The 26540-nt window shown below is 40.0% G+C and overlaps 1 protein-coding gene across 4 annotated transcripts in view; it reads left to right on the top strand.

Moving 5' to 3' along the window:
* Positions 1–20747, top strand: part of csnk1a1 (casein kinase 1, alpha 1) — a gene marked incomplete at its 3' end in the record, with an annotated part of 36382 nt that extends 15635 nt beyond the window's left edge. Inside the window, exons 5-11 of one of the 4 annotated variants that reach the window (XM_084041651.1) lie at positions 1437–1520; positions 7790–7929; positions 9333–9411; positions 9926–10000; positions 10281–10387; positions 11538–11650; positions 19703–20747. In XM_084041651.1, coding sequence (XP_083897777.1) covers positions 1437–1520; positions 7790–7929; positions 9333–9411; positions 9926–10000; positions 10281–10387; positions 11538–11650; positions 19703–19710 — 606 coding nt within the window. Of the gene's footprint in view, positions 1–1436; positions 1521–7789; positions 7930–9332; positions 9412–9925; positions 10001–10280; positions 10388–11537; positions 11692–19702 lie in introns of those variants that run through there. The other 3 variants (XM_084041649.1, XM_084041652.1, XM_084041650.1) reach the window with 3 other exon arrangements.
* Between the last annotated feature and the right edge of the window lie 5793 nt (positions 20748–26540).

Genomic DNA, 26540 nt, shown 5'->3' with positions numbered 1-26540 from the left:
CAAGGACAACAAATGCTGTCTCCTTTTCCTGCTCTTCCACTCCCAACCCCTCGCTCTTGTCTTTTCCTGAGCCATGGTGTTGCCTGTCTGCGCCGGCATTTGTTTAGGCTGTCTGTCTGTGTGCCTCAAGAGATAACAGGAATTAGAACTAGTATGAGTTGAACTTGCACTCTCTTCAGGACCTTTGTGGATATTACGAACCTGTGAGCATAAATATTTGTATATTATTGACCCTTTCTGGCACAGATTTGATATTAGTTGTCCAGAACTGGAAAAACCCCTGTGTTGCATTTGCCCTATGGCCCGTTTTTCACCTGGCATTAACATCCGTCCTGGCTGATGGGATTGGACATTGAAAGTACAAGCACTGAATCAACCTTCAATAGTGAAAAGGTTTTTATTCAGCCACATTAACCACTTAAACCCTATACTTAGTTTACCGGATTCCCAAGGCCTCTATTCTAGGCCCCCTCCTTTTTTTGCTCTACACTAAATATTGTCAACAAAATAGCCGATCTACAAGCTCAACACGTTGCGTTGTGAGCTTGGTGATGAGCTATTTTTGCGTTGGCGCACCGCTGTATGACGTAAACAAATTAAGCATATTATAGTCTTAGGCAATTTTTTAGAATATTTGCATGTAACGACATGTGCAAAATTAGGACACCAGAGTTAATGACACAATGCAAATTCAACACATCTCCAATCCACATAACGTTTTCAATGGAGGGTAAGATCACACTATACAAGGTGCTGCACACAAAGTAAAAAGTTGATGTGCAGCTCAGAGCGTAACGCTGACATTTGAGTAATATTGGAAATGGAAACTTATGGAGCGCAATTTTCCAGAAACTGGGCATCTCTCTAAAAGTCTAAAGGATGTAAATATTACGAGATGATGTGATGTGCATATCAGTCTGTTCCCAGCATGGGAGATGTGGTTTCGGAAGTATGTTAAAGCCAGGTGTAAAGTGAGCTCTACATTTGAGGGCCATAGCGAGGTCAAGCAGTTAAAAATTCACAAAAGGTTTAACCACTTAAACACTTTATACAGTTGACTGGAGTCCCCCAGGGCTCTGTTCTTGGCCTCCTGTTTTCACGCGACACTAAATATCTAGGCCCAAAATGGCAAATCTACAAGCTCACAATGAGCCTCGAAGCATTGTGAGCTTGTAGATCTATAGGGACAGTAGGGTTCATGTGGTTAAAATTCAAAAACTGTTTAAAATTCCCATCTGTGTAAATCCAGCCTTAAGTTACTTAAAACGAGGCTCCATCATAGATGCCATGGGGCAATTCCACTCTTACGTGTACCAACCAGTGTTAACACCAAGGGTACACCTGAAAGTGTTAGTTCTACTCATGCTAACTGTTTGAAAAGGTGGTCAGAGCCTGTTGTGTTATTTGACTCCCTGCCCCTCTACTGTCTGCCCCAGTGTTTAGACTCGACAGTGGGGAAGAGGAAACGAAGCATGGCTGTTAGCTCTGCTCAGGACCCATCTTTCTCAGGATTAAACCAGGTGTGACCTTTTTACCCACAACACTCATGCAAAGAAAAAAAAAGAAAGAATCTATATATACCACAGCAACCTCTGCTTTGCTACCGTATCTAACTCTACCTACAGCCATAGATAGGGAGGTTATCCACACCAGTCAACTTAATCACTTCCATCACAGTAGAATGTAGCAACATCCAGTCTGAAGTTTATACCAAATGAAATCTATAGTTGGGAGCGATGGGGGCTGGGAGTGGTCGTCCCCTGCAACCAGTCCTTTGTTGGCTTCCTGCCAGCGCTGAATGATTATTTTTGCAATATTTGATAAATTGAATAATCAAGAAGCGCTTTTTTTTTGTTTAATCATGAATTGACTTGAAAATGTTACTAGATTTTTTTTAAATTCAGTTAAATTGTTTAGTTTGAACTTTTGCACCCCTATTCCCTGTCTACAGGAAAGACAAATCCTGTCTTTATCATGGGATATTCAGTTGGTTGGTGTTTAGTTTAAACGCCAGTTGATGTTGGAAATGTCTGTGTCCCCTGTTGAAACACAGAGTCATGCATCTAACATCAATTCTGAAACGATAATCTGTGTATATATATATATATATATACAGGCCAGGGAACGATGTAACGCCTTGAGTTTTTGGAAAAAACACGATTGTATTAGTTTTTCAAAATGCCTTTTCATAGTCTTATTTGGTTGGCAGATGTCTGCAGTGTAAATGGTTTAGCCACCGTAGACTGTAGCAAGGTAGCCAGTAGTTAAATAGTGAGTAAAGTGCTACCAACTGGACAGTGGACATAACCATTGGTTTATCATAAAAAAAGGTATGTATTGTAACTTCCAAATAGATTCACGTAACACCATGAAACTTGATGTGCTTCTCATCAACAGACGGCAAACCCTGTTTATTACTGGCTTATACGATTGGAAGGTAATATTTTATTTCATAGCGTACAGAATGGATATCCCACCCACTCTGGAAATTCAGTTGTTTAGATGCTATTCCTGTGTCTACAAGGGACATAAAACACAAAGGCTGATTCTTTCCCACTTCAGGTTAAAAACTACAGCTGGGTAAAAAAAAAAATCAGGCTGCATAATCAATGTACTAATAGTACACAGTGATGTAAACAACTAGCCTGGTAAACCCTCCCTCCGGAAATCTCATTTCAATTCGATTTCAGAAAGGAGTCTGGTCTGAAACGCCTTTCTCCAATAATCGCTCTGCTCGCCGAGCCGACGAGCCTATCAACGTCGTCGCTCATTGTTCTGTGATTGACAGCGACAGTTGGCCAATCAGGTGGCGAGTTCGAGTGAGCCCGAATGAACCCGAGTGCAGCCTGAGAGCCGCCGAAAAAAGACGAACGGCAGCCATTGTTGTTTTTGCGAGTGCCTTCACTTCTTACTTTCAGTTTTATAACGCTTTCAAACTTCTTTTTTGAGGCACGGAATTTACTTATAAGATATCGTTTGGATAGAATTTAGTTGTTTAACTTCATATATGTGGTCAATTAATCATGACAGAGCCTATTTAAAAATATAAATTTAGAGAACCGGCAGGGGCGGGGAGTGACACGCATGTATCCCAATAAGGCAACCTATTTTCGGCATGGCCGTCCCAAAAGTCCCGTTGCGTCACATAGTCTGGAGCTCGTCAAAATGAACTGCTCATTGGCTGAAGGGGAAAACGATCATTGGTTGAAGGGGTTGTCGGTCAACGGTATTACTCCCGCCCAACTCCAGCCCACAGCGGTTATTGCAGAAAGGCGTTTCAGACCAGACTCCTTTCTGAAATCGAATTGAAATGAGATTTCCGGAGGGAGGGTTTACCAGGCTAGTAAACAACAGCTTCAGCCATCACATTAACACATCCACCGCCAAGGGCTAAACTCATAATGTACTCACCAGTGCCAAGGTTTTATTGTTGTTTTCACGTCGCCATAGGCCCCGTTAAAATCCTTTAGAATGCGCGATGGACTGTTTGTAAACAACGTGCACATGTCCCTGCGTCTATTAGTCCAGACCACGTGTCAAACGGAGCCGCCATGTTTGAGTTCTGACCGTTTATGTTAACATGGGAAATGCAAGGAGAAAAAACTACACAGGATAAACAAGGGTTTTAGTGTGCGCCTTAGAATGGAGGCCGACGGGAAACAAAAAACGGGATCGCACTTCCAGTCGACTTCCGGTGGTGTTACACTGAAAATGGTCCCCCTAGAAAATTGAAAAAAACAAAAACATTTTTTCGAAAAAAAGGAAAAAGCACCCGGACCGTAGCACTACGGTCTCGGCGCTTAACAGTTGGATTTAACGGACCGTAGGACTACGTTCTTGGCGGATAATGTGTTAATAATGGGTGTATTAATCTTTATTGTCACATCACAGGTTTACAGGTGTAAAATAGTGGATGAAATTCAATACAAAACATACAGTTGTGTATGCGCCGTTGTTTTTGATTGTTTCCAGAAAGAGAGAGACAATAAAAAGGAGTGTGTCAATACTGTCTTATCATGCTTGCACATTAGCATGCCCTTGGCTATGGACACGCCTATGAAAATCTAACACTCATTATTAATTTGTTTGGTGCAGCTGTGTTGCTTACTAGTCTGCCATGTTTTTAATCTGCTGTAGTCTTTTAACCTGAACTGGAAAACAAACTACAAAATCAACCTGGGGTTTCATGCCGGTCTTTATTCCTTTCACACAATGTAGGCTATAGCACTAAATTATAGGAACAGCATTACAAAATACATTGTCTGTAGCCTACTACTAAATTATACAGGCCCTTGTTAACGGGTACTCTCTGACAGGCCTGACGTTTAAAAAAAATCCTCTTTAGTATTGATTTCATGGAAGAGAACATGGCTGCGTGCATGCAGTTAATGGTCAGAACTGCCTGATTTCTTCAGCCCAGACATGTTGTATTTAACAACTTGAAGGATAATATTGCATCAGGAAGAACCATACTTTAATTAATCATCCAATTATATGTCTGTTCATTCAAAGTAAGCTCCAATGGAATCGACTGTCCTTTGGCATACAATTGAGATGCCAATATGGATCATAAATTAGCCGTTGGATCATTTAGAAACTTTCTATACTGTCTCATTAATGCTAATGTTGAAGCTTTGCATTTCCTAGACAGGAACACAGCATGTACCGTAAATAACATAGCTGAGGAAACGCAACAACTTTAAGATTGCTTAGCCTTGGAACTAGATTCAACAGAAGACGAGGTCCCCCTTATCTGTTTGCATTGAACGATGGCAATGAAACTGACACTGTTGCTTTCCAGATACTGTATTACCCCCCAATTATTACTACTGTTTTTAAATATCATTTCTTATTGTGGAACGAAGAAACCAAAGAATTTTACACAAGATCTTTAAAAAATATATATTGAATATCTTGAACCCTATGTGATGCTCACCATCGAGTAGTTTGGATATGCAGTTGTCCAGAACCGCCGATCCAACCAATGCCCAAATTGCCCATATGGACATTCCAATATATGGGCGTATACTGATTACAACGAGGATCTCCATATATGGCCATAAAAGGGACACAGACTGACGGATACAGAGATCTCCATACATGGGCACAAAAGGGACACAGACGGGTACAACGGGTACTCTGACAAAGCCCCCGACACTATGACGCCGACATATTTGTCTGATCGGCGGTGCGACGTAGATGTGAAGGCTGCTATGCGGCCCAAACCTTAAGTATTTGTACGATTGCGTAACATTGACGCCGGTAGGCACTGTGAGTGCACAATCTTTCTACATAGCTGTGTGGATGGTGTGACGCACAGTGCAATGGTGGTGTTGGGCTGATATTGAAGCACATAACACATTTACAGCATGTGACATATATTTTAAAACTAATGTAAATGACTTCTAAGTAGACTAATTGAAATGTTTTGAATTGGTTGTGAACATTTTAAATACACATGGCTTATACATACACATGAATGAACACACCCCGTGAACAAACAAACCATCAGACGTAGCATGCGTCCGGTGGGCGCATGCTACGTCTGATGGTTTGTTTGTTCTACTTAAACATTAATTTAAAAAATAATGTGTCCATAATTCATTAAACACATATCATGGTAATTGAAAGACTTGCGACTGGAAGCTTAAAGGGATATTTCACTTTCAAAAAAACTTTTGGTCATTTTATCGTCTACTCAGGCTTTTGTGAGCCCCCCAGACCGTTTTTAAGTTGCTCGATTCAGTATTTAGATATTTGATATTCATTGTATCAGATGCTGTACCACCCTTTACCCTTCCTATACAAACTTCCTATACAAAATTGTAACTTCAAACTCCATTTTAACCATGTAAGATTCATCGAAAACACCCGTCCTTGGTTCTGGTGACTCACCCTGCCCTCCTAATGCGCGAGTGCAATGTTTTTCGGATAAATGTTTTCATTTATTTTATTTTTTTATTGTATTTTTTTCATTTTCCCAAAAAAATATTAAAAATAAATGAAAAAAGTAATTGAAAAAACACGGCCCCCTCACGTATTAGGGGGGCGGTATGAGTCACCAGAACCAAGGACAGGTGTTTTTGATGAATCTAACATGGTTAAAATGGAGTTTGAAGTGACAATGGGTTTGTATAGGAAGGGTAAAGGGTGGTACAGCATCTGATAAAATGAATATCAAATATCTAAATACTGAATTGAGCAACTTAAAAACGGTCTGGGGGGCTCACAAAAGCCTGAGTAGACGATAAAATGACCAAAACGTTTTTTGAAAGTGAAATATCCCTTTAAAGTATTTATGACAATGTTTATTACGGTAATAAAATCAAGTGTAAAGTCTAGCCAAAAACCCATTCGCCTGAATTGAGACTTATTGCTTCTGCAGCCAGCAGGGGGAAATAGTGAAACTAGAAGCCATTCATATGAACTGTCACTTCCTACATGTCTTCAATTTAAAAATCAGATGCTTGCTGCTTGCTTTAGCCCCGGGTTGACCAAAAGAGCTCTGAATCCGTTTCTGATTATGTGAAAACAAACCAATCTGGCTGACATGTGGCCTTAATTCTGAGCCAGGTATATTGACCTACTGCATGTAACACTTTCTTCTCCGTTTCTGATCTATTGAATAACCTTAAATACAAATTCGCTGAATCCAAGCTTCTTTTCACTCATCATGACACATCTCCCATGTGTCATATTATAGAAAATTGGACATTTGAATCTGCTCTGTAAATGACACATTGCCTACACAGCCCTGCACTATTAGCATAGCTGCTGCGGTTCAGTGAACAGGGTGTAGGCTACTACAATGACAGCTGGGCTAGAGATACCTTCACTGGTTGTTAGGCAACTGGCAGCCATGATGGCTCTAATAAGGATCTAACCATGACAGCTGACCTATGGAAATGTCGTCACTGGTGGAGAGACACCAGCAGCCATGATAATGGGTGTAGTGTGCTCTCTCACCGTTTAGGGAGTGTCCATGTACCAGGAGATGGAGATGTTGTTTTTTATTTTATGCTTTTTACCATTCGAGTAACATTCTTAACAATGAAGCTTATTAAATTATGAATGCTTGTTGTAATAAACACATTGGAGGAACAGTTGACTTTGGCATACACTTTGGTTGTACAGAGTAGACTGTTCATGCTAGGTTTGTTTATGGCCAGTGGTAAAAAGGCAGAGAGGAAAAATAGCAAATCTTTTGGTATTTCTCTAAACCAATTATTACTTTATACTTTGTTGACCGGGGCCCCAGTGGTCTGTACTGAGCCCCCGTCTTTTTTTTTACCTCTTCACCAAATCTCAGACGAAAATAGATTTTTGTATTATTTTAGTGAATGTTTGCCTATTTATGCAGAATGCTTGCCTGTTATGACCTGCCCAGAGAAGTGACCTTAGGGTTCATGTCGATAAGTGTGTTGTCGTAGTAAAAGATTGAAGATTAAGGCTTCTGCAGTTTTGTTTCTAGACCAGAGCATCCAATGTGACATCTAGCCTATTTTACATTTAGTGGCATCAGTTGAATATTAGGTATTTTAAGCTTTAACTTGGAACTGAAGCATGGTCCTCTAGTCATAGTAAGTCCTCGAATCCTAGAGCCTATAAAACCCACTCATAACTAGAGAATCTAAAATGCTCGCTCATCAATTCTGAAACCAAAGAGTTCGTCTGACTTTTGACAGTACAAGGATTAAATGCACTTTGCCAAAAATAACGGCATCATTATATATACATTTTGAATTTCTTGACTTTAAATATCACTTGATTGTCTTTCCCTTTCTGTCAGTTGTTCCTCATTGACTTTGGCTTGGCTAAGAAGTACCGAGACAACCGAACGCGGCAGCACATCCCCTACAGAGAAGACAAGAACTTAACGGGCACAGCACGATACGCCTCCATCAACGCACATCTGGGCATTGAACAGAGGTACGTATGCTTGCACAGTGGATGCTTGGATAGCATTGATTTGAACCCAGGTCTGCCGCATGTTAGACCGTATTTCTATCGCTTGGTAAGTAATCCCTGCGTGTTCCATTGCTCACTTGCTCAGTAAGTAATCCCTGCTTGACCAAGAGTGGAATTGTGCTTTTGAGTCCTACCTGACACCAGTGTCTAAATGTCTCAATAACAGAGTAGGGAGACCACCTCCGACCACAGCAGATGGACTAGTTGTATTGTATTAACATACTATACCATAAACATTGGTTAGAATAATGTTGGATTCATCTAAATAAGTTCAGATTAGTTTTATGGTCCAGCATTGTGATTGAAGCTCGAGAAAGGCTCTGAATATATTTATAATTGGTGTAACTAACTGTCCTAATCATTGACGACAGTTCCATCCAAGTGTTTTAGAGAATTTATGATTTACTGTATTAGACAAGCAAAAAAGTTAAGTTTCCTCCATTTGTACACAAAGTGCAGCTTTGGTATTCGGAGCTGTACTGTCCTTAACATAGATAGAGGCAGATGACATCTAGTCTAGCTGCACTTTGCCTGGCAACCAGCTTGAATTTAGACATCTTCTAATCAGTCACTTTGGCAGGAAACCAGCCATTATTTGAAAGGCAAATCAACAAAGGTTTTGTCTGGCTGTAGTAACTTAGTAAAGATGCTAGAGAATGACTTTGACACAGAATATGAGCCGAACTGGTTAAGCCCCTTTACCCCAGCTGACAGATTTCTTTTTTTTTTTACTGTAATTAAACATTTCCATCACAACAAGCAGAAGGAAAACGGCTTAGAGCTCAGTATATACTGTGGGACAAGAGGTGCTGGCAAGTGCAAGAACATAATCCCATATAAATTAAGCCACAGATATTTGTGGTAGTAACCGCACTCAGGCACCAAAATAATTTTGTGAAAACAAGGATTGTTTATTTTTAGACGACATGGGCAATGCGTTTCATTTAGTGCTTCATCAAGCTCCCCCTCAGGAGCCTGATTAAGCACTAAGCGTATTATTAAAGTCCCTAGGAAATGGCATTCAGGGCAATTTTGGCTTTCTGGTGGGAGGTGTGACTACTTCATATGCACTACTGACTACTGCATATGTATTACTTTAAACCTGAACAAGTGTAAGATGGCATCATCAGGAATGATGTTCCTGAAAGAGATGTTTGTGTGCCTGAATTCACTGTGGATTCATTTTAAAGTAAAATGTACATACAGTATATGTATGTTGTGTAATACAAGCTGGATATGAGGCACATTGATTGCAGGGTGCAGCATTCCCCATTTCAGGTGAATGAAAGTACACCAGGTCATTTACCCATGTCATCATTTGTCTTCCTCAACTAATCGTGCCCCTAACCCCTCCCCTTTTGCAGTCGCCGCGACGACATGGAGTCGCTAGGCTACGTCTTGATGTACTTCAACAGAACCAGTCTGCCCTGGCAGGGCTTAAAGGTACTACATTTATATGGTCCTGAGTGAGAGTGTGTGTTTACTCAATTTATTTGTTTTTTTGGGAGGGAACACATTCATGAACACGGCATACAAAACTACGTACAGTAGAGTTGAGAAAGGTGTGTAAATATGTAGACAGACGGTGTGAGAATACGTGTGTATTTTAGGGCTGGGCAATTAAAGGAAAATGCAACAACTTAATCTTGGTCATGTCGCTTAATCGAATAATTGAGAAGCAGGGTTTTGTTTTTAGTCAACAAATGGACACAAGGGTCTAGTAGATTTTTCATAATCGGCTATATCGATTAGTCTGATTAACCACCAAAAGACTAACTCGGCCTTCAAGTTGGTGACAAACGATCATAGCAGGCCATCTTTCAGGCAGTGTAAGTGTAAAATACATATAGACTGAAGTTCCTAAACTATCTAACTATGTTCGATACGTGTTAAACTTAAAATCGAGTGATATTATTTGAAGTTGATTTGTTGACATTGTGACCCTGCTGTTCCTCAGGCTGCCACCAAGAAGCAGAAGTACGAGAAAATCTCAGAGAAGAAGATGTCCACCCCAGTCGAGGTCCTCTGTAAGGTAAGAAAAGACAATGACGTGTAGTCACAGAAGAATAAGGTCTGATTGATACTTAGTGTGAACTGTGTGATGGGGTCCTTTGCTGAAAATAGCCGATCTACAAGCTTCTATTAGCTTTTAAATCTGCCATTTTTGGCCGGGACACAAGTGTGCAAAATATAAATAAATCAGGCTTAAGGTATGTTCAGATTTTCCATTGTTCAATGGCAAAAACAAATCAAAGCAAGTAAAATGTCATGATCTAGATCACTCTAACGGTTGAATGTGTGTGCGTGTCCAGGGTTTCCCTGCAGAGTTCGCCATGTATCTGAACTACTGCCGCGGCCTGCGCTTCGAGGAGGCCCCCGACTACATGTACCTGCGCCAACTTTTCCGCATCCTGTTCAGGTACACATACACACACATTTCTCCCCAGACTTGAATGTATCTGCATCAGTGGACAGGTTGTCGTAAACATCCCAAGTATTGTCAACTCTAAATTGAACAAAATTCTCGTCAGTCAGTCCTCATCCGTTTTTATCATCAGTGGGTTGACCAATCGATCTGAAATTGCACATGGTCATTGACCATTAGCATATGCAAGGAGTGATAAATGTTGATTCATCACTTTCCCCAAATTTTAGATCTTTATTATTAGCGTTTTCGCCATATGCTGTGGGACCTGTAGTCACGGTCTCATAGCCAAGACGGACAGTTGGTGCAAATTCGGGTATGGACTAGTAATGTTTATGGACCAAACTGCTATGTTAAATATGTCTCTATTGTCACATTTTCACCAAAGTCTCACAATTGAACAAAGTATCGATTGTAATTTATATCTGTCATATAGGGAAATTCTGTTTTGCCCACTCTTACCTCCACATTACATATCCCATACGGACACACTTGAAACAATGCTCAGATACGACTGTTTATTTGGAAGGTCCTCAGCACAGATCATTTTCTGTGTGTCTCTCTCTCATTGCACAACCTTTTTTATTTCAAGGACCCCCAGTTTTACATGGATTAGGCCACTGACCCCCATTTGATATGATTTTTTTTTAAATCTCTGGGACCCAAATGTACTCTGTAAAATCGGAGTGTACAAATGGAACAGAGTCTACATTTGTACACTCAAGAGTTATGGAACCAAACCATACTAAAACTGGAGGTCCTTGAAATTAACCCATTAAGACCTGAAGCAGATTTTACAAATGTTTTTTAAATCCCAACAGTTAAAAGAAAAACGTATGTTGCCATATCAGTGGTTCTCTAACTTTTTCTTAATTGTCAAGGACCCCCAAAATTATATGCATTTGGCTGCTGACCCTCTCATCTCAAAATATTTGGTTCCAGGGACCCCCAGAAGCAAAGTTTTGAGTTAAAAATGTGTGCTTTTATATCTGCTATTTTTGAATAGCCAAAGTGTAAAATAATGCTTTTTTTTAGCTCAAATCTAAAAATGACACGGAATGCGCTCCCGGTCTTAATAGGTTAAAAAAGTTTGCGAACGTTAATAAGAGGTGTATATTAATTGTGTGTTGGTCTCCCTGCGCAGGACTCTGAACCACCAGTACGACTACACATTCGACTGGACCATGCTGAAACAGAAAGCAGCTCAGCAGGCCGCCTCCTCCGGGGGCCAGAGCCAACAGGCACAAACCCCCACAGGCAAGCAAACTGACAAAACCAAGCCTAACATGAAAGGTTAGTAGCCAACAGCCAAGCGACGTTTTTTACAGAGACACCAATTGCTCATCATATAGATACGATATACAGTACAGTATATATTTATTATTTTCTTATTTAGTATAAATATCATTATTGCTCTATCCAAACACCCAACCCACACCCCTTCAGAATGGTTCAAAAAAAAAAAAAAAGATTTGGGGAACAATCACTTCCATCAAAAAAAAAAAAAAAAGAAAATCTCATGGAACGATATATATCTATATCGTTATCAAACAGTACTGTCTTAGCCCCAAAAATACTTAAGATGAACCAGAAAAATTGATACAATTGGTCTGTCTTGCAGAAGCAAAGACGTCCTTGGGGAATTTGACTACTAACTTTGCTGACCTGATAATCTGTCCTGCTCTTTGGGACGGACAACAGGCAGCTGTTTACACTTCTTCTGTTTTTGATTTCTGTTCTTTGACAACCAACCTCTTGATCATACATCTATTCTGATTTTTCTACTATAATCTCATTATTAACCTTCCATATTCAAATGGGATGATGATGGTTTTCTGTGATTCACAACAGTGATTCAGCCCTGACTATTCCGTTTTTCATTCTTGGACCTAACACCTATCGCCTTGTAGCCGAGTTGTGTGATTCACACACCTCGATCATGGGGACATACACCAGGATGCATTGTTGACATCTAAATTCAAGACATCTAAGTTATAGATGAATGCGTTGGGATTCATTAATCATTTTTCATTTTGAAAGAAGTTGCATCATCTATAATTCTGTCAGGTGACAGAATGGCATTCTGTCTTCAGTTTGCCCTACTGTACACTGTGGCTCAGTGTGTATCTTTCTTTGCCAGACTATATTATACACTGTATATATTTAAAGGCATACTATACCCAAAAATGAAATCCACCTGTCCAAACCAACATCTCTAACAATCATTTTTGTATCAAGTACTCACTTTGTTTAGCCTAGAATACTTGACTATATATTCAAAATATTTTAAAATTGGTAGCCATTTCGGAGACATTGAAGTTGCAAAGACTTCAGAACGAATTATCAAGGTTTATAGTTATAGTTAACGTTATAGTGCTTAGTATATATACCCTATATACCGGTACTTAGTTGACCGGTAATATTTCACCAAATGCCTTCACCAAAAATTGCACCTACAACAGGCCTTGTGAGCTTATAGATCAGCTGTTTTCACTGAACGTTCACCCCAGAATAGGGATGCTAGGGTTCAAGTGGTTAAGAGGCGTCTACACTAGGTGCAATTCATTGTATCAGAGTCGCCATGAAGGCATGCAACTAAAAACGTTTTTCAGTATTCCAGGCAACACACTGAGTAGTTGATACAAAAAATATCATTTTTGGGAGTGGTAACACTTTTACTTAATATCCTAGGAATGGATTTTTAGCATTGCTGGCATTTATAATTGAGACCAACAACTCAACCAGCTAATGAACCAACTTTTGGCTACAAGTGCTGTTTTAACCACTATTTGGAAAAATGACAGATCCACACGCTCACAGTGCACATTGTGAGCTTGTGGATCAGCCAGTTTTGATGGTTTTTGGTTCTACAATGTGTCCAAGTCTGGCGTAGATGAATATAACATTCTAAATGTGTCGCTGTCTTTCCTCTCTGCTTGTGGTGGTTGATTGTATGTAGATGCTTGATGTGTTGTCATAGGAGTTGTGGATTCCTTCCCCTCAGCAGCAGCAGCATGGTCAGTTGGAGCTGGCTGGACAGCAGTGGCCTGCCTGGGGCAAGTCTCATTTCTCCACCTGCACCTGGCACCTAGAGCTGGAACAGTGAACCAACTCTGTATGGAGCTATGAACTAGGGGTGCACCACTTGATAACCAATCATTTATCAAGTGGTCAGGCATAACATAGATGATAGAGGAGAGGAAACGATAAGGAACCCGCCAAGTCACCAAATGCAGATTTATTTTATTTTGGCTTTTTATACATGAATGAGTTAAGCTCTTATTAAATTGAGTTTTTTTCTCAATGTTACACCTGAAGCTGTTTTACTCATGTCACTCTTTCAAAAGAGATACATGGCATGCGCCAGTAAATTAATCCCTACATCAAACAAAATGCCTTATAGTATAGCACAAAAAGGTTTTCTTTTCACACAACTCAAGCCAGTCTTAAGTAATACATAAAATAATTCAGATTTTGTAATATCCTAAGCTGTATAATCACGGCAGTGTTTAGTATTCTGATCTGCATCACAGCATAATGTCGCATGCTCTTTAAACGGAGACGAGACTAATTTCATCATTTGGACTGAAGCAGCTTCATGGTTTAACAAACCACCTCATTGTCTCTGTGTTTATGTACTCTGTTCTGGCGACTTAGCTTAGTACAATATCTAGGTGTCGCAGGCCTCTTGTTTGCCAGGCATTGCGTCGTGGCTACAGCGTCGATATCAAATATCGAAATTGAATAAGTGTCTTTACTGAATTGTCTAAATCGCTAAAATGTAAGCCTGTGTTCGTGCGGTTTATAGGCCTGTTAGATTTATTTTCATTTCAAAGACCCCAATTTGATATCCATTAGACCACAGACCCCCATTTTGTGATTGCATCTGAGATCCCGCGTTAACTATATTTTTGGTCCAAAATTCCATCACGTATTACCAGTGGAATCGATCAAAACATGTTCTCTATTTCTACTAACTGAGAATGTAAATGCACAGAGTAGATGCTCAGAATTAAATCAACCGTATTTAGATGTTCAATGAAGGTGATTTGTGTAGCTAATATCGTCTAGGTGAGTTAGTGCTTCTTACCTGGTTTGTGGAGAGCGGTCGTTCAAGCTGTTGGATAGGCTACAACACAGCAGCACATAACCGACAAGAATAGTGAATTGGCAACCTGGAAATGTAGAATCGGAAAGTTTTCCTTTAAAAAAAAAAAACGCAATAGTATTTTCAGGAGAGCGCTTGTTTTTATCTTCCAACAAGGCAGCCGTCAGAGTTGTCAAGCTGTGCTCCCTTCCCCTGTCTCGGCTGTGCCGCTGTTTTGACTCTTGTTAACTGGTTTATCACAGGGTTGGTTTTAACTTAATCTGGTTGGTAGATTTTTATCACTTAACTCAATCTGAACCCTTTGGTCTGTATCGAGCCTGATTTGTGCTTCAGAAGATTACCGCCTGAAATAGCATATCTATAAGCTTACAACACGCCACAGCACAACACCTTGTTGGCTATATAAATGCACCATTTACCATGCAGATCTACTGTTTTGGCACAACGGGCCATAAATTAAGCACTAGTACACCTGTCCTCCAAGTTGGATTACTGATAATTGTAGTTGAGTCATTGAACTGCTGTCCCCCTCCACCACAAATCCCTTGTTCTTCATCACTCATCTTCCTCACCCTTTATCTTGGCCAACAAACAATGCAAAGCCGTCTCTTTAAAGGCATTGTGTCATAGGTACTTTAGCAAAATCCTGAGCGTTAATCTAACCCAAAGTATAAAAAAAAGGCCTGTAAAGGGTTAAATGAGTACTCAGACTCATTTAACCACTAATTATCACCATTTACAGTGATACTACCAGTAGGTGTAAGAGCAGAACAGTGCAGTAGGTTATAAATAGGATTTTGATGACGCTGGTTTCACTGCAGCTCTAATCCTTTGTGTACATGGTCATGTCACTTTCAGCGCGTGAGCTAGCATGCTTGCTAACCTCCTCCATTCATAGCTGTTCCTCGACCAGCTTAGAGGCACTTTCAGCCTATTAGCTAGCATACTTTCTAGCCCCCTCCATTCATAGTTGTTCCTCAACCAGCCTCAGCCTAGAGGCACTTTCAGCCTGTTAGCTAGAATGCTTCCTAACCCTCTCCATTGATAGGTGTGACTCAACCAGCACGCAGGCTAAGTAGGCGGAGACATAGAAGCCAAAAATGGAACTGCTTGGGAACGTACGTGTGTGTGTGTGTGTGTGTGTATGTATGTATATATGTGTGTGTGTATATGTAATTAAATATAACCCTTTTGATTTCCCAATTAATATAAATGAGTGATGACGTTGATCCGAATGTTGTGTCCTGATGGCAGGAAGTCGAACTTCAATCCTCAGACCACCACTGGTAACTAAACGGTCCAAACCCATCAACCCAACTGAATTATTTGGGAGGTTCATATTTGGCCAATTGCCATTTATGTTTAAATCAAATTTTTGTTTTATAGTTTAGTCTGAAATATATTGACAATAACTAATATTTCTATTTTTATTATTTCCAAATATTTCAAAAGCAAGTGAGTGAATACTGAAATGAGTACGGATCCTGAGTATTCACATTTTGAATGTTGGTGTTTGTTTGTACTTCCTGCATTGAAAACATGCAGGAACACATACGCAAATGTAGGGCTGCAACTATCGATTATTTTCTTAGAGATTATTCTGTCGATGGCTTTTTTTAATACTTCAATGCATTTCTTTAAAGATGTATTTATTTCATGTATCAATGGATCGATTAACCACTTAATCTCACTTTGCTTAGTGTTGTGCAAAAATAGTGAAAATAGACCATTTACAAGCTCACAACGCCAATGGCTATTTTTAAAAATCTTTTTGCCTATGACATGCCCAAAATAGGCATCGATAACTAATCTATTTTTGTAAATTATAGATTTTTTTATATATAATTGATTAACTTGTTTAACTGTTGCACCCCTACTCAAATGGCTACTGTCTTAACCCTATCCTGTGTGCACCACACAGAAATAGCTCCAGGGGCTGTGCATTAACAGCAACCGTGTAAACTACACTGGAATCTTCTTACAACTAGACGGTGACATTTACATACATGACAGCCTGTTGGAGGGGGTGTGTGAGACTTTCCACGCTTAACTCACAGCTGGAGGGTTCATTTGTTGACCTTCGACCCGGGCCATATTGAGCGACAGTTGGGCCTTTACAACTCCAAGGTGTGGTGCAGTATCAGCCATTTCAAACCTTCAGAATATCCGCATAGCAGTAGTTTGAAATACTTTTATACAATGAAGTGATCAGGTGTCAGGTCGCATCTGAAAATATTTTGTGCCAGGGATCCCCATACAAGATTTGTCTTGTTAAAAAAAAATGCAAATCTTTCACATTTGTTCAAGATTTTTTTTCAATGGCACAAATAAGCTCACAAAATAATTCCAAAATGGAAAATCTAGAAGCTCTTTCTGAAGTTTGGCCAAAAGCCCAACCGGCAGGCTGAAAGACTCAGCTACGCAGAGTAACACAACACAGAGGTCTAGACAGTAGAGACCAGTCAATCTGTGTGGTGGCTTGTTTCCGGCGGTGAAGGGATTAACGTGCAATGAAAGCGCTAAATATTAATTTAGTCTTAATTACACTGGCTGACCTTTCAAAGCAGCCATTGGCGGATTGGCCTCCTGGGTGAATACATGTAGTTCAGTAGAAAGCACAGCATTTGTCTCAAATGTATTATGAAGTAGCTGAAAGTACAAGTACCTCAACATTTTAATTTGGTTTAATTTAATGAATTTATCTTCATATAGTTGGCCATCACTCATGCTCATAAGATGCCAGAATTTTCATCTACTCACTGTGCGTTTCATTGGTGGGCTATGGGCAGTTCAAAAACCTGCCTACTAATGACATTATTGATTGAGATTCCAAGCTAATAGAAACTACAGCCTTTGTCTTCATTGCTGAAATAGAAGCCAGTTTAAAATCTTATCTTATATGACCAAACCTGCCTATCGATGATGTCACTGATGGGCAGGTTTCTGAACTGTCCACACAACTCACCCCTGAGACAGAGAGCGAGTAGCCAGAAATGGTGCCATCTCATTATGAGCTTTGAGGACCAATTATATGAAGATAGCTCGAGTAGTTAAGTAAATACTTGAGTAAATGTACTTTCACTAGTTGCGAGTCATATTTTGCCACCACCAGTCAGAGGTCTTCTCCATTCTATCACACACTACACTTAATTGCCAAAACTTGATGAAAGTGATGTGACTGTTCCTGTTTAACCACTTAAAACCTATATAGTTGACTAGGGTTCCCCAGCGATCTATACTACTTCAGCCAAATGTTGCCTACTAAGACATGCCCAGAATAGGGTTGGTTATGCCGATATACATCGTATGACAAATGGCTAAAATAGTTAAAAATCTGCTTGATGTAGATCTTTTATTTCCCCCGTTTTTTTTTAAAGGTCCTTTTCTTTAAGTGAAACACCTTTCGAATATTATTTTAAGCGCTCTATGATCACGTGTCCATATAGGGACTGCCAGGCTTAATGTTAATGAAAGTCTTTATTCTCCATAGACACTTCAGCCGTGCAAATGTTCCTCAGTGAGAAGGACCAGTCAACACACTGTAGAGTTTGCACAGCCATGCATGCTGTGACCTGCAGCGTCACTGCAGCAGAGAGTCACAAGAGGACTGGGTGATATGTGGGCATGTTCCTCTGTCACACACTTGTCTGTACTCACCGCCTTCTCTGGGGCCCACACATGACAAATTTTGAGGTCCGATCCCGATTTAGAAAAGATTCCTAGAAAGATTTGAAAACATTTTTTAACTATAATTACATGTCGAAAACGGGAATGCCTATTTGATTGATATGATGGTTAAACATCGGGACTCATTGGCTGCATTACTGATGTAGTCGAATCATTTTAGCCTTCTCCCAGTCTGTAAGCCAGTATAGAGAGAAGTTTCCACTGTGGCTTTCCCGTTGCTTCAAGGACAATCTGGAGCGTGGACCAGACCAAGCCCTCCAGCTCTAATTACCGCTTGAGGTTTTTTCACAGTGCACCAACACAGAACCAAGTCACAGAAAGATCTTTTGTTTTGTTTCCCCTTTGTTCCACGTTGCGTAACATGCACAAGCAATTCCAAAGTTCCAAAATCCGAATCCTACAAAATCAGAAGCCCAGTTAGGTGAAAATAGTCAATCTACAAGCTCACAGCACTTTGCAACTCAGCGTATTGTGTGCTTGTATATTGGATATTTTCACCAAAGAGATTTATTGTTGAGGTAAATACTTGCAGACTTGGTATAGAGCTCTGGGGCACCCCTGGTCAATTAAGTATATAGGATTTAAGTGGTTAAAGTCCAGGTCATTCATGATGTCACAGTGGATAAGACAACAAACATGAGCACGATTGAAGACCAGACCTTGATGTGTACACGTTACTGGATGAGTCTCCTAGAGGAATAGCTAGCTGCTTGCTCTTTAAGTTAAAGGAATAGTCCAGTTATTTTAATTCCAAGGTTGTTGTCAAATGGTTAAACATGATACTGGCTAGTTGATTCCCTTTGTTTCCATTAACATTGCCACAACATTCCAATGTAGTTCTGTGTAGCCACTAGTCAGACTTTCTGAGATCCCTGCCTACCGATAACGTCTACTGACATATAAATTCATTGTAGGAGCTAAAACTGTTTGGTAACGATGGAGATAAAGAAAAATAACTGCATCGCAGAACCAATGCAAAGACTTGAAAGAAGTCCATATTAAAACGACATCAGGATTTGTTCTCACTGTTTTACCTACTGTACCTACATTGCATTTAGTATGTAGGTATAGCAAAAGTGGTATCAGAAGACTACGCTTCCACAGGAAAAACAATGTTGACAAAGGGCCTAAATGGGACAATAAAACCCTGTCTGAATCCTTTCAGCAAGCAAAATGAGTTCTGCTTCCTGGTGGCTTTCACTACAGACTCTGCCAAAGTTTGAAAACCAAACGAGATTAGCCAATTAGACTAACCTAATTAAATTCCTATTATATCTCACAATTTGTTTTAGTCTTCTACCCCGGCTTTTGTGGCTACACATTTCTTTATTTCTTATTTCCTGCTCTTTCAAACATAACATTTTAGTTTTTTTCCCCCTGAATATTTTGTTATTAATCTGATGCTTTACTTCCACAGTGAGTCAACGAAGGAGGGCTATTAAAGCTAGCGAAATGTAGTATGGCTGTGCCAATGCGTTTCTCGTATGTTAACACGCTCTCCTCTGTGCTTGCAGGTTTCTAAGCGCCGTGTGTCAGTGGTGGACATCAGAAGAGTGGGCCCTCGCCATCGACCAGGACCACCACTCTCTCTCTCAATCTCTCTCTCACTCTCTACTTTCCTCCAAACCTCCCCAACAAACAAACTGTCTCTCTCCTTCCATGATAACTATCTATGTAATGGATATATATATATATAGATACACATGCCAACGTCTGCAGCGATATCTATATATCGGTATGTATATACAATAAAACTCTCTCCACTCTGAAAGAAAGAAAAGAAGCAGGATTTTTTTGTTTTTTTTGGATGTGGAGGCCGTAGCCCCTCCCTTCCCTAATCTCGCTCCACTCGTCTCTTCTACCCTTCTCTATACGTTCATTTTTGTTTTTATTTTTTGTTTTTCTGGAAACGGAAATGTTGAGATGAATGGTCGGCTGACCCGTTACTTTTTTCTCTCTGTTGCTTAATTTTTTACTTTGTTGCACGCCGGTGTCACGTGCCGAAAATAGCCGATCTACAAGCTCCAAGATTTGTGAGCTTGTGGAACGGCTATTTTTTAACGAGCGACACTGGTGCGAAACTAAGCATAAATCGGGCTTGTCCCTACCCCCAGTGAACACATTTAGAAAATGTCAATCCTCCTTCCCCGCTCCTTTTTTATTATTTTAATCCTTTCTTCCCTCCAAGCAAAATGAAAAGATGTTAACTGAGAACTTTCTTTTTTGTTGTTTCTGAAAGGAAGGAATGAATGATGGTATCCTGGGTGTTATTTACTAAAAGAAAAAGCAAAAATGTTGGATTATAATTTTTTTTGTTCTCGTTTTTCTTCATTCCTTTTTTTTTCTCCCTATGGTGATTAGGAGTGTCTGTTGAATAGAAACGGCTGTGGTTAAAATGTTTTAACAGCAGACAGCAACAGTCTATGATAGATACACTTCTCTGGTTCTCTCCCTCTCTCTTTAGAGCTCTGCATTATTATTAAATCTGTTGTAAAATCTATGGTCTTCTGAAACGGTCTCCAAAAAAGAAATACCAATAAAAAAAAACATCAAATACCACAGATTACCAAGTGCGAGTCATTATCCCCCCATCCTCTTGAATGTAAAATGACAGGAATATGCTGCCTTTATGTCAATCAATGGTCTGCTTTGAATTGCTTTATTTCTTTTCTGTGGGGACCACCTGACCGATGGAATGATTAGTTTTATTTATCCTGTGATTGAATTTGCTTCAAGGGGCCCCTAAAGCCTAATTTATACTGTAATGCAATTGAGTGAATAAGTAAAATAGAGGGATAAAAAAAGATTGTTTAAAAAACTAAAAGCTCTATATTCCAACAGTAATCAGAAAGTGCACAAATATCATTTTATCCGCTTGAATTTTAGTGTTCCAGTTCCAATTTTGTCTGCTCAATGGTTGGTTTGTTTCATCACTTAAAATTACACTTGTTTGGCCTGAAGCCTGTATGAGTTCTTGCCCCTGATTGTATAAAAGTGGTATCCTGACCTGAAAATGTATTTTCTGTTTACTAAAGAGCTGGAGAGACGGGGAGACCAATGTTACTCAACTAACATTCTATAGCAATGATTACTATGGGAATATAGAGCTATTTAACACTAACAAAAATATCAAGTGTTAAAAATGCTAATTGGTCTTTTTTTAAACCGTTAATTCACTAAGGATTTTTGACCGATCATGACCAAATGATGTATACAGCTTAAAATTACCCAGATACACTACTATATGTAAATGATCCAGTTAGCAGAATGGCCACCATGTTCGCCAATTGGCCTTTAACAAAATTAGCCATAACTCCAGTGACATTAAGACTATACTTAACACTTGAGCTTGATGTTACAAATTTCAGAAAGGGCTTCTGCTCAATGACGTGTATTCAAACTATGGAATTTGTTTGTGATCGATGTTAATTGGGCACATCCTGTGGGTGAATCATACAAGCTCCCTTCATTTGTGGTTTTCAGGAAAGAGGAAAAGAATGGAGAGAAAAGGAGGACAGTGAAAACGGTTAAAGTGTCAAATATTCCTAATAAGAGTAGAATTAATATGGCCTGGGTCCAGACCATAGACCCCGCCCACTCCACTGAGTGGCTAGAATGAATATACCTAAGATGCCTTGTCCGATTAAAACTGCAATAAGGAACAAAATTAGCAGATCTACAAGCTACATGATGTGTTGTGAGCTTGTAGATTGGCTATGTTCTGCTGAGATTTGGTGTAGGCGGGAAAGTGCACCAAAAGGCAAGTCATGTCCAGTTTACTAAGCCTAGAGGGTTGAAGTGGTTAAAGAATGGGTGGTGTAGGAAGTGAAAGTAAAGTGGCCACTGAGTGTAAGTGAAGGAGTACTACAGCTGCTAATGCCAGGAGTTTTAAGGGTACTACATGCTACCATAGGGCTACTTATTTAGCATAGTAGAATGTAGCATAGATTGCAGTATGGAGGCTATATGTTACCATTAAGACATAAGAACATTATAGTAGCATGTAGCCCCCTTTACACCTCTGTAGAATGCTGCCCACCAAGAATGCAAGTTCAATTACCGAATCGTGTAAGAACACTGTTAATTTACAAGCTTGTTTCAAAAGCAACTGTTCAATATGCAACAATGTAAGCTGATAGTAGGCTTTGCGTACCCTAATTCCCTGTGTATAATGCATTTTTAAGCCTGTTAAATTAAGAATACGCAAAGTCCATAATGTGCTATATTACTGTCTAATTTGAAATCAAGGTATTTAATAATTCATTTAATCATTTATAATTATTATTCCCACGGGTGGGGGGGCACTGGGGTCTGCCGTAACTATGTTACGCCACTGGTAAAAAAAAAACGCATTCAAACGAAAAAGATGAATGCAATTAAATGTAGCATTTTCACCTATAATGATATGACCAAAACAGGGCACACTGGGAACCACTGCACTGCCTTGTGAAGATGATGGTGTGGCCTTTTGTGGTTTTTAGATCAGTGGTTACCAACTTTTTTTTTTAGGACCCCCAAATGAATATACATTCAGCCACGGGCCCCCATCCCAAAATATTTTGTGCCAGGGACCCCATATAAGATTTGTGGTATTAAAGATTCTTTTGAAAATGGATGTACAAGCTCACAACACATCGCAGGCGCGTTGTGAGCTTGTAGATCGGCTATTTTCAAATTGCCAATGTATATAGATTTAAAGTGGTTAAACATATTTTGATGCAACATTAACTATTTTGCTCGGGCCCCTGGAACCTCCTCAAGGACCCTTGGGGGTCCCCGGACTCCACTTTGAGAACCTCTGGTTTAGAGCAGTGGTTCCTTGGAGCCCCCCCCCCCCCCCCCCCCCCCCCCCCCCCCCCCCGATTTGTGCACACACAATATGTACAGTAGTTGTGACGCATTGTGAGCTTATAGATATATATTTTTTTTTAAACATTGACACAATTAAAAGTGTCAGGTTGAAGGTGGATGAAGGAACGTTTTGATTTTGTGCAACACGTTGAAAATGTGTTGCACTTGTGTGTGTGTCCCATGCCCCCCCCCCCGCCCCCATGTAATCTTTGGGCCCAGACCCCAGGTTGGGAAACACTGGATTAAATGTATTGCAGAAGGAACTTCAAATTGAAGAATGGTCTGCTGGCTTCCCAGCTTAGGTGGTGTCAAACAATGTACCATCATCACTAGCAAGGGCTGGGCGATGTGGACTTGATATTTACAGTATATTGTGAGGCTATTGTGGAGATCACTTTCGGTGCTTTCACAACATATTTATACAATATGTGTGACATTTCTGATAAATAATAAGAAAAGTGTTTAAAGGCACATTTTATTTGAGCTACAGTGACGTCACATCTCTGTACGTGCAACTGGGTGAACTGACTCCAGTCAAATCTCGTCTTCCCTTAAGCTAGACAGAGCCTACCGCTGTGACGCATTTTCAGATTGCTCTTAGTGTTTTTAAATAGCCTATATGAATGTACAAACTTGAGATCTTATGGTTAGAGAAAGGTACAATTTAGAAGTAGGTAAGATGTTAAATACTGCTTTGAGTAGGAACTGCTCTTCATTGTCAGCAAAATGAATGGCCTGCACCCATCCATCCCAGCTGGCATTCCTTGTGTGAGCACGCTGTAATCACGCAGTGTTGGAATACGCTCAGTTCAGGTGTAACTACACCCAGTGTTTGAGAGTAGTTTGAGGAACATTTACTTTACTTGAGTATGTCAGTTTTTCTATACTTTATACTTCTATTCCACTACATCTCAGAAGCAAATATTGTGCTCTTTACTCCCCTACTATTATTTGGAAACTTTAGCTACAAGTTACTTTGTAAATTTAGATTATTATTACAAAACATACATTAACCAATTAAGACCTATTTTCCTATGTTATGCTTTGTCTATTCGGAAATGCTCAGCTTGTAGATCTGATACTGTATTTTTCTGTAAAGTTTTGAAAACTTCAAACAAAAAAAGGCAATGAGGTTTTTGATGCCAGTACTTTTGTACTTTTACTGAAGTAACATTTTATAAAACCCACACAGACACACTTAACCACTTTCACTTTCAGGACAAAATGAAAATAGCAGATCTACAAGCTCGAAAGTTGAAATGTGGAGATTCTGCCTCACGGCGATGGTGTGTGTGGTTTGTACTGGCATTGGTAGGGTAGAGTTTTTGCTCACATGCACTGCTTGCCTCAGCAGGCCCTGCAAAACCTGACTGAATGCAACTCTAAATGTGGACCGTTCCCATCGTTGTATGTTCAAAACCGTTCCTTTTTCATTATTACAATATTTTTTTAAATAGCCGATCTACAAGATCAGCTATTTTCACTACTTTTGTCTGACACTCTTATACAGTGAAGTAGGGCATTAATTAACGAAAAGAAAAAGAAAAAAAATCGTTTGAAATGTGAAGATACTGTGGAATTTCTGTGGAATAGTTTTGAAACAGTTTAACAGCACAAATCTTGCTTTGGGGTCCCTGGCAATATATTTTCAGATGGTGGTCTGCGGCCAAATACAATCAATTTGGGGTGCTTGACATGAAACAATGTGAGAACCGCTGTCCTAGCACTCTCAATGCAACGAGTGCCACAAAGGGGGGGTCAGATGTCCAGACAGAGAGGAAAAAGTAACAAAAGCAAGCAGAGACAGACTGAAGCTGGGAGGGTGTGCAGGGTGTTTCTGTGGCTAGACTGTGGAACAGATGTCAGGAGGAGGGCAGACCCAGGTCAAGGTTCATGAAACAAACAAACCTCCCATTGCAAGTATTGGTTCTTTTTCGTTGTTGTCTCCACCAGGCCGGACGGCCCGTAGGCCGTAGACTATGTCTTTGCTTCTGTCCATCCGTGTGTCCGTGTGTCTGTGTGACTGTGAACAGCTGTAGGCCTACTCCAGTTGGTGAAGTATAGGCTAGGTATATAGGGTTTAAGGCAGTGGTTCGCAAAGTGGGGTCCTTGAAGGGGTTCCAGGGGTTACCCAGCAAAATATGTTAATATAGCATCAAAATCAGTCTAACCACGTCCACTGTTTTATATATCGGCTATTCAAAAATAGCCTATCTACAAGCTCACATCGCATCGCCGCATTGTGTGCTTGTAGATCGGCTATTTTTGGAATAATTAAGAAATGTTTTAACAAATCTCTTATTTTCAGATGGGGGGGGGGGGGGGGGGTCTGCGGCCAAATACGTCTCATTATGGGCAAATTATGACAATTATGGCAAAATGTTTTGAGAAGCACTGGTTTAAGGGGTTAAGCAGACAAACATACATCTACAGATATTTGGATAGTTGGACTGTGCGTGTGACTGCAGAGTGAGTCAGTGAGAGTGAATGACTGTAGAGCCACACCTAACTTAAGGTGTGTCAGCCTTAATACACAGGTATGAGGAAGCAATGTGTGTGTGTGTGTGTGTGTGTGTGTGTGTGTGTGTGTGTGTGTGTGTGTGTGTGTGTGTGTGTGTGTGTGTGTGTGTGTGTGTGTGTGTGTGTGTGTGTGTTACTGTACTTGTGAGGGCCAAATGCCCCACAAGCATAGTAGAATTTGAGAAATAGACATTGTCAGGACAATTACTGTCCTGGTCCTCACAAGAGAACTGGTTGTTTTGGTTAAAGAAAACACTCCTAGAGTTAGACGTACAATAAGTAAAAGTCTCAGGTTGGACTTTGAGTTAGGATTAGGTATTTAGAGGTTAGGTTTAGGGGTTAGAGTTCTACCTGATTTATACTTATTTGTGCGCGGTTGCACCAAAAATAGCAGATCTACAAGCTCACAAGGCTTTGCAGCGCGTTGTGAGCTCTTAGAAGTGCTATTTTCTTGATGGCCTGTGTGTGACATTTCCAAAATAATATGATCTTCTCTAGGCCCCAACCCCACTTAAGCCTGATTTATATACTTAGTTTCAACACTCCAGAAAAAACGATCTACAAGCTCAAACAACGTGCTGGGAGTCGGGACGTGTTGTGAGTGAGCTTGTAGATTGGCTATAAATCAGACATAACCCCCTGCGGTTCTCTTTGCTTAAACCAGTTGAACCGGTTTCACTAAAGTGCGTTTCCCGTGTGTCCAACGTTTGAGAGTTTACACCAATTGTGGAAGAAGTAGGCTACTCAGATTTGTTTTACTTAAGTAGAAATAGCAATACCACAATAACAAAATACTCTGTTACAAGTAAGTAAAAGGCCTGTATTCAAAATTTGACTTAGTTCAAAGTACAAAAGTTCTGGCATCAAAATGCACTTAAAGTACCAAAGTAAAAGTACAAAATGATTTCAAAATGTGTCAAACTTTTTCAAAAATATCTCTACAAGCTCACAACGTGTCACATCGTGACATGTTGTGAGTTG

This window comes from Gymnoscopelus microlampas (assembly GCF_963454915.1).
Source record: "Gymnoscopelus microlampas genome assembly, chromosome: 18".
Classification (NCBI taxonomy): domain Eukaryota; kingdom Metazoa; phylum Chordata; class Actinopteri; order Myctophiformes; family Myctophidae; genus Gymnoscopelus; species Gymnoscopelus microlampas.
This window is presented reverse-complemented; position numbering and strand designations above follow the sequence as displayed.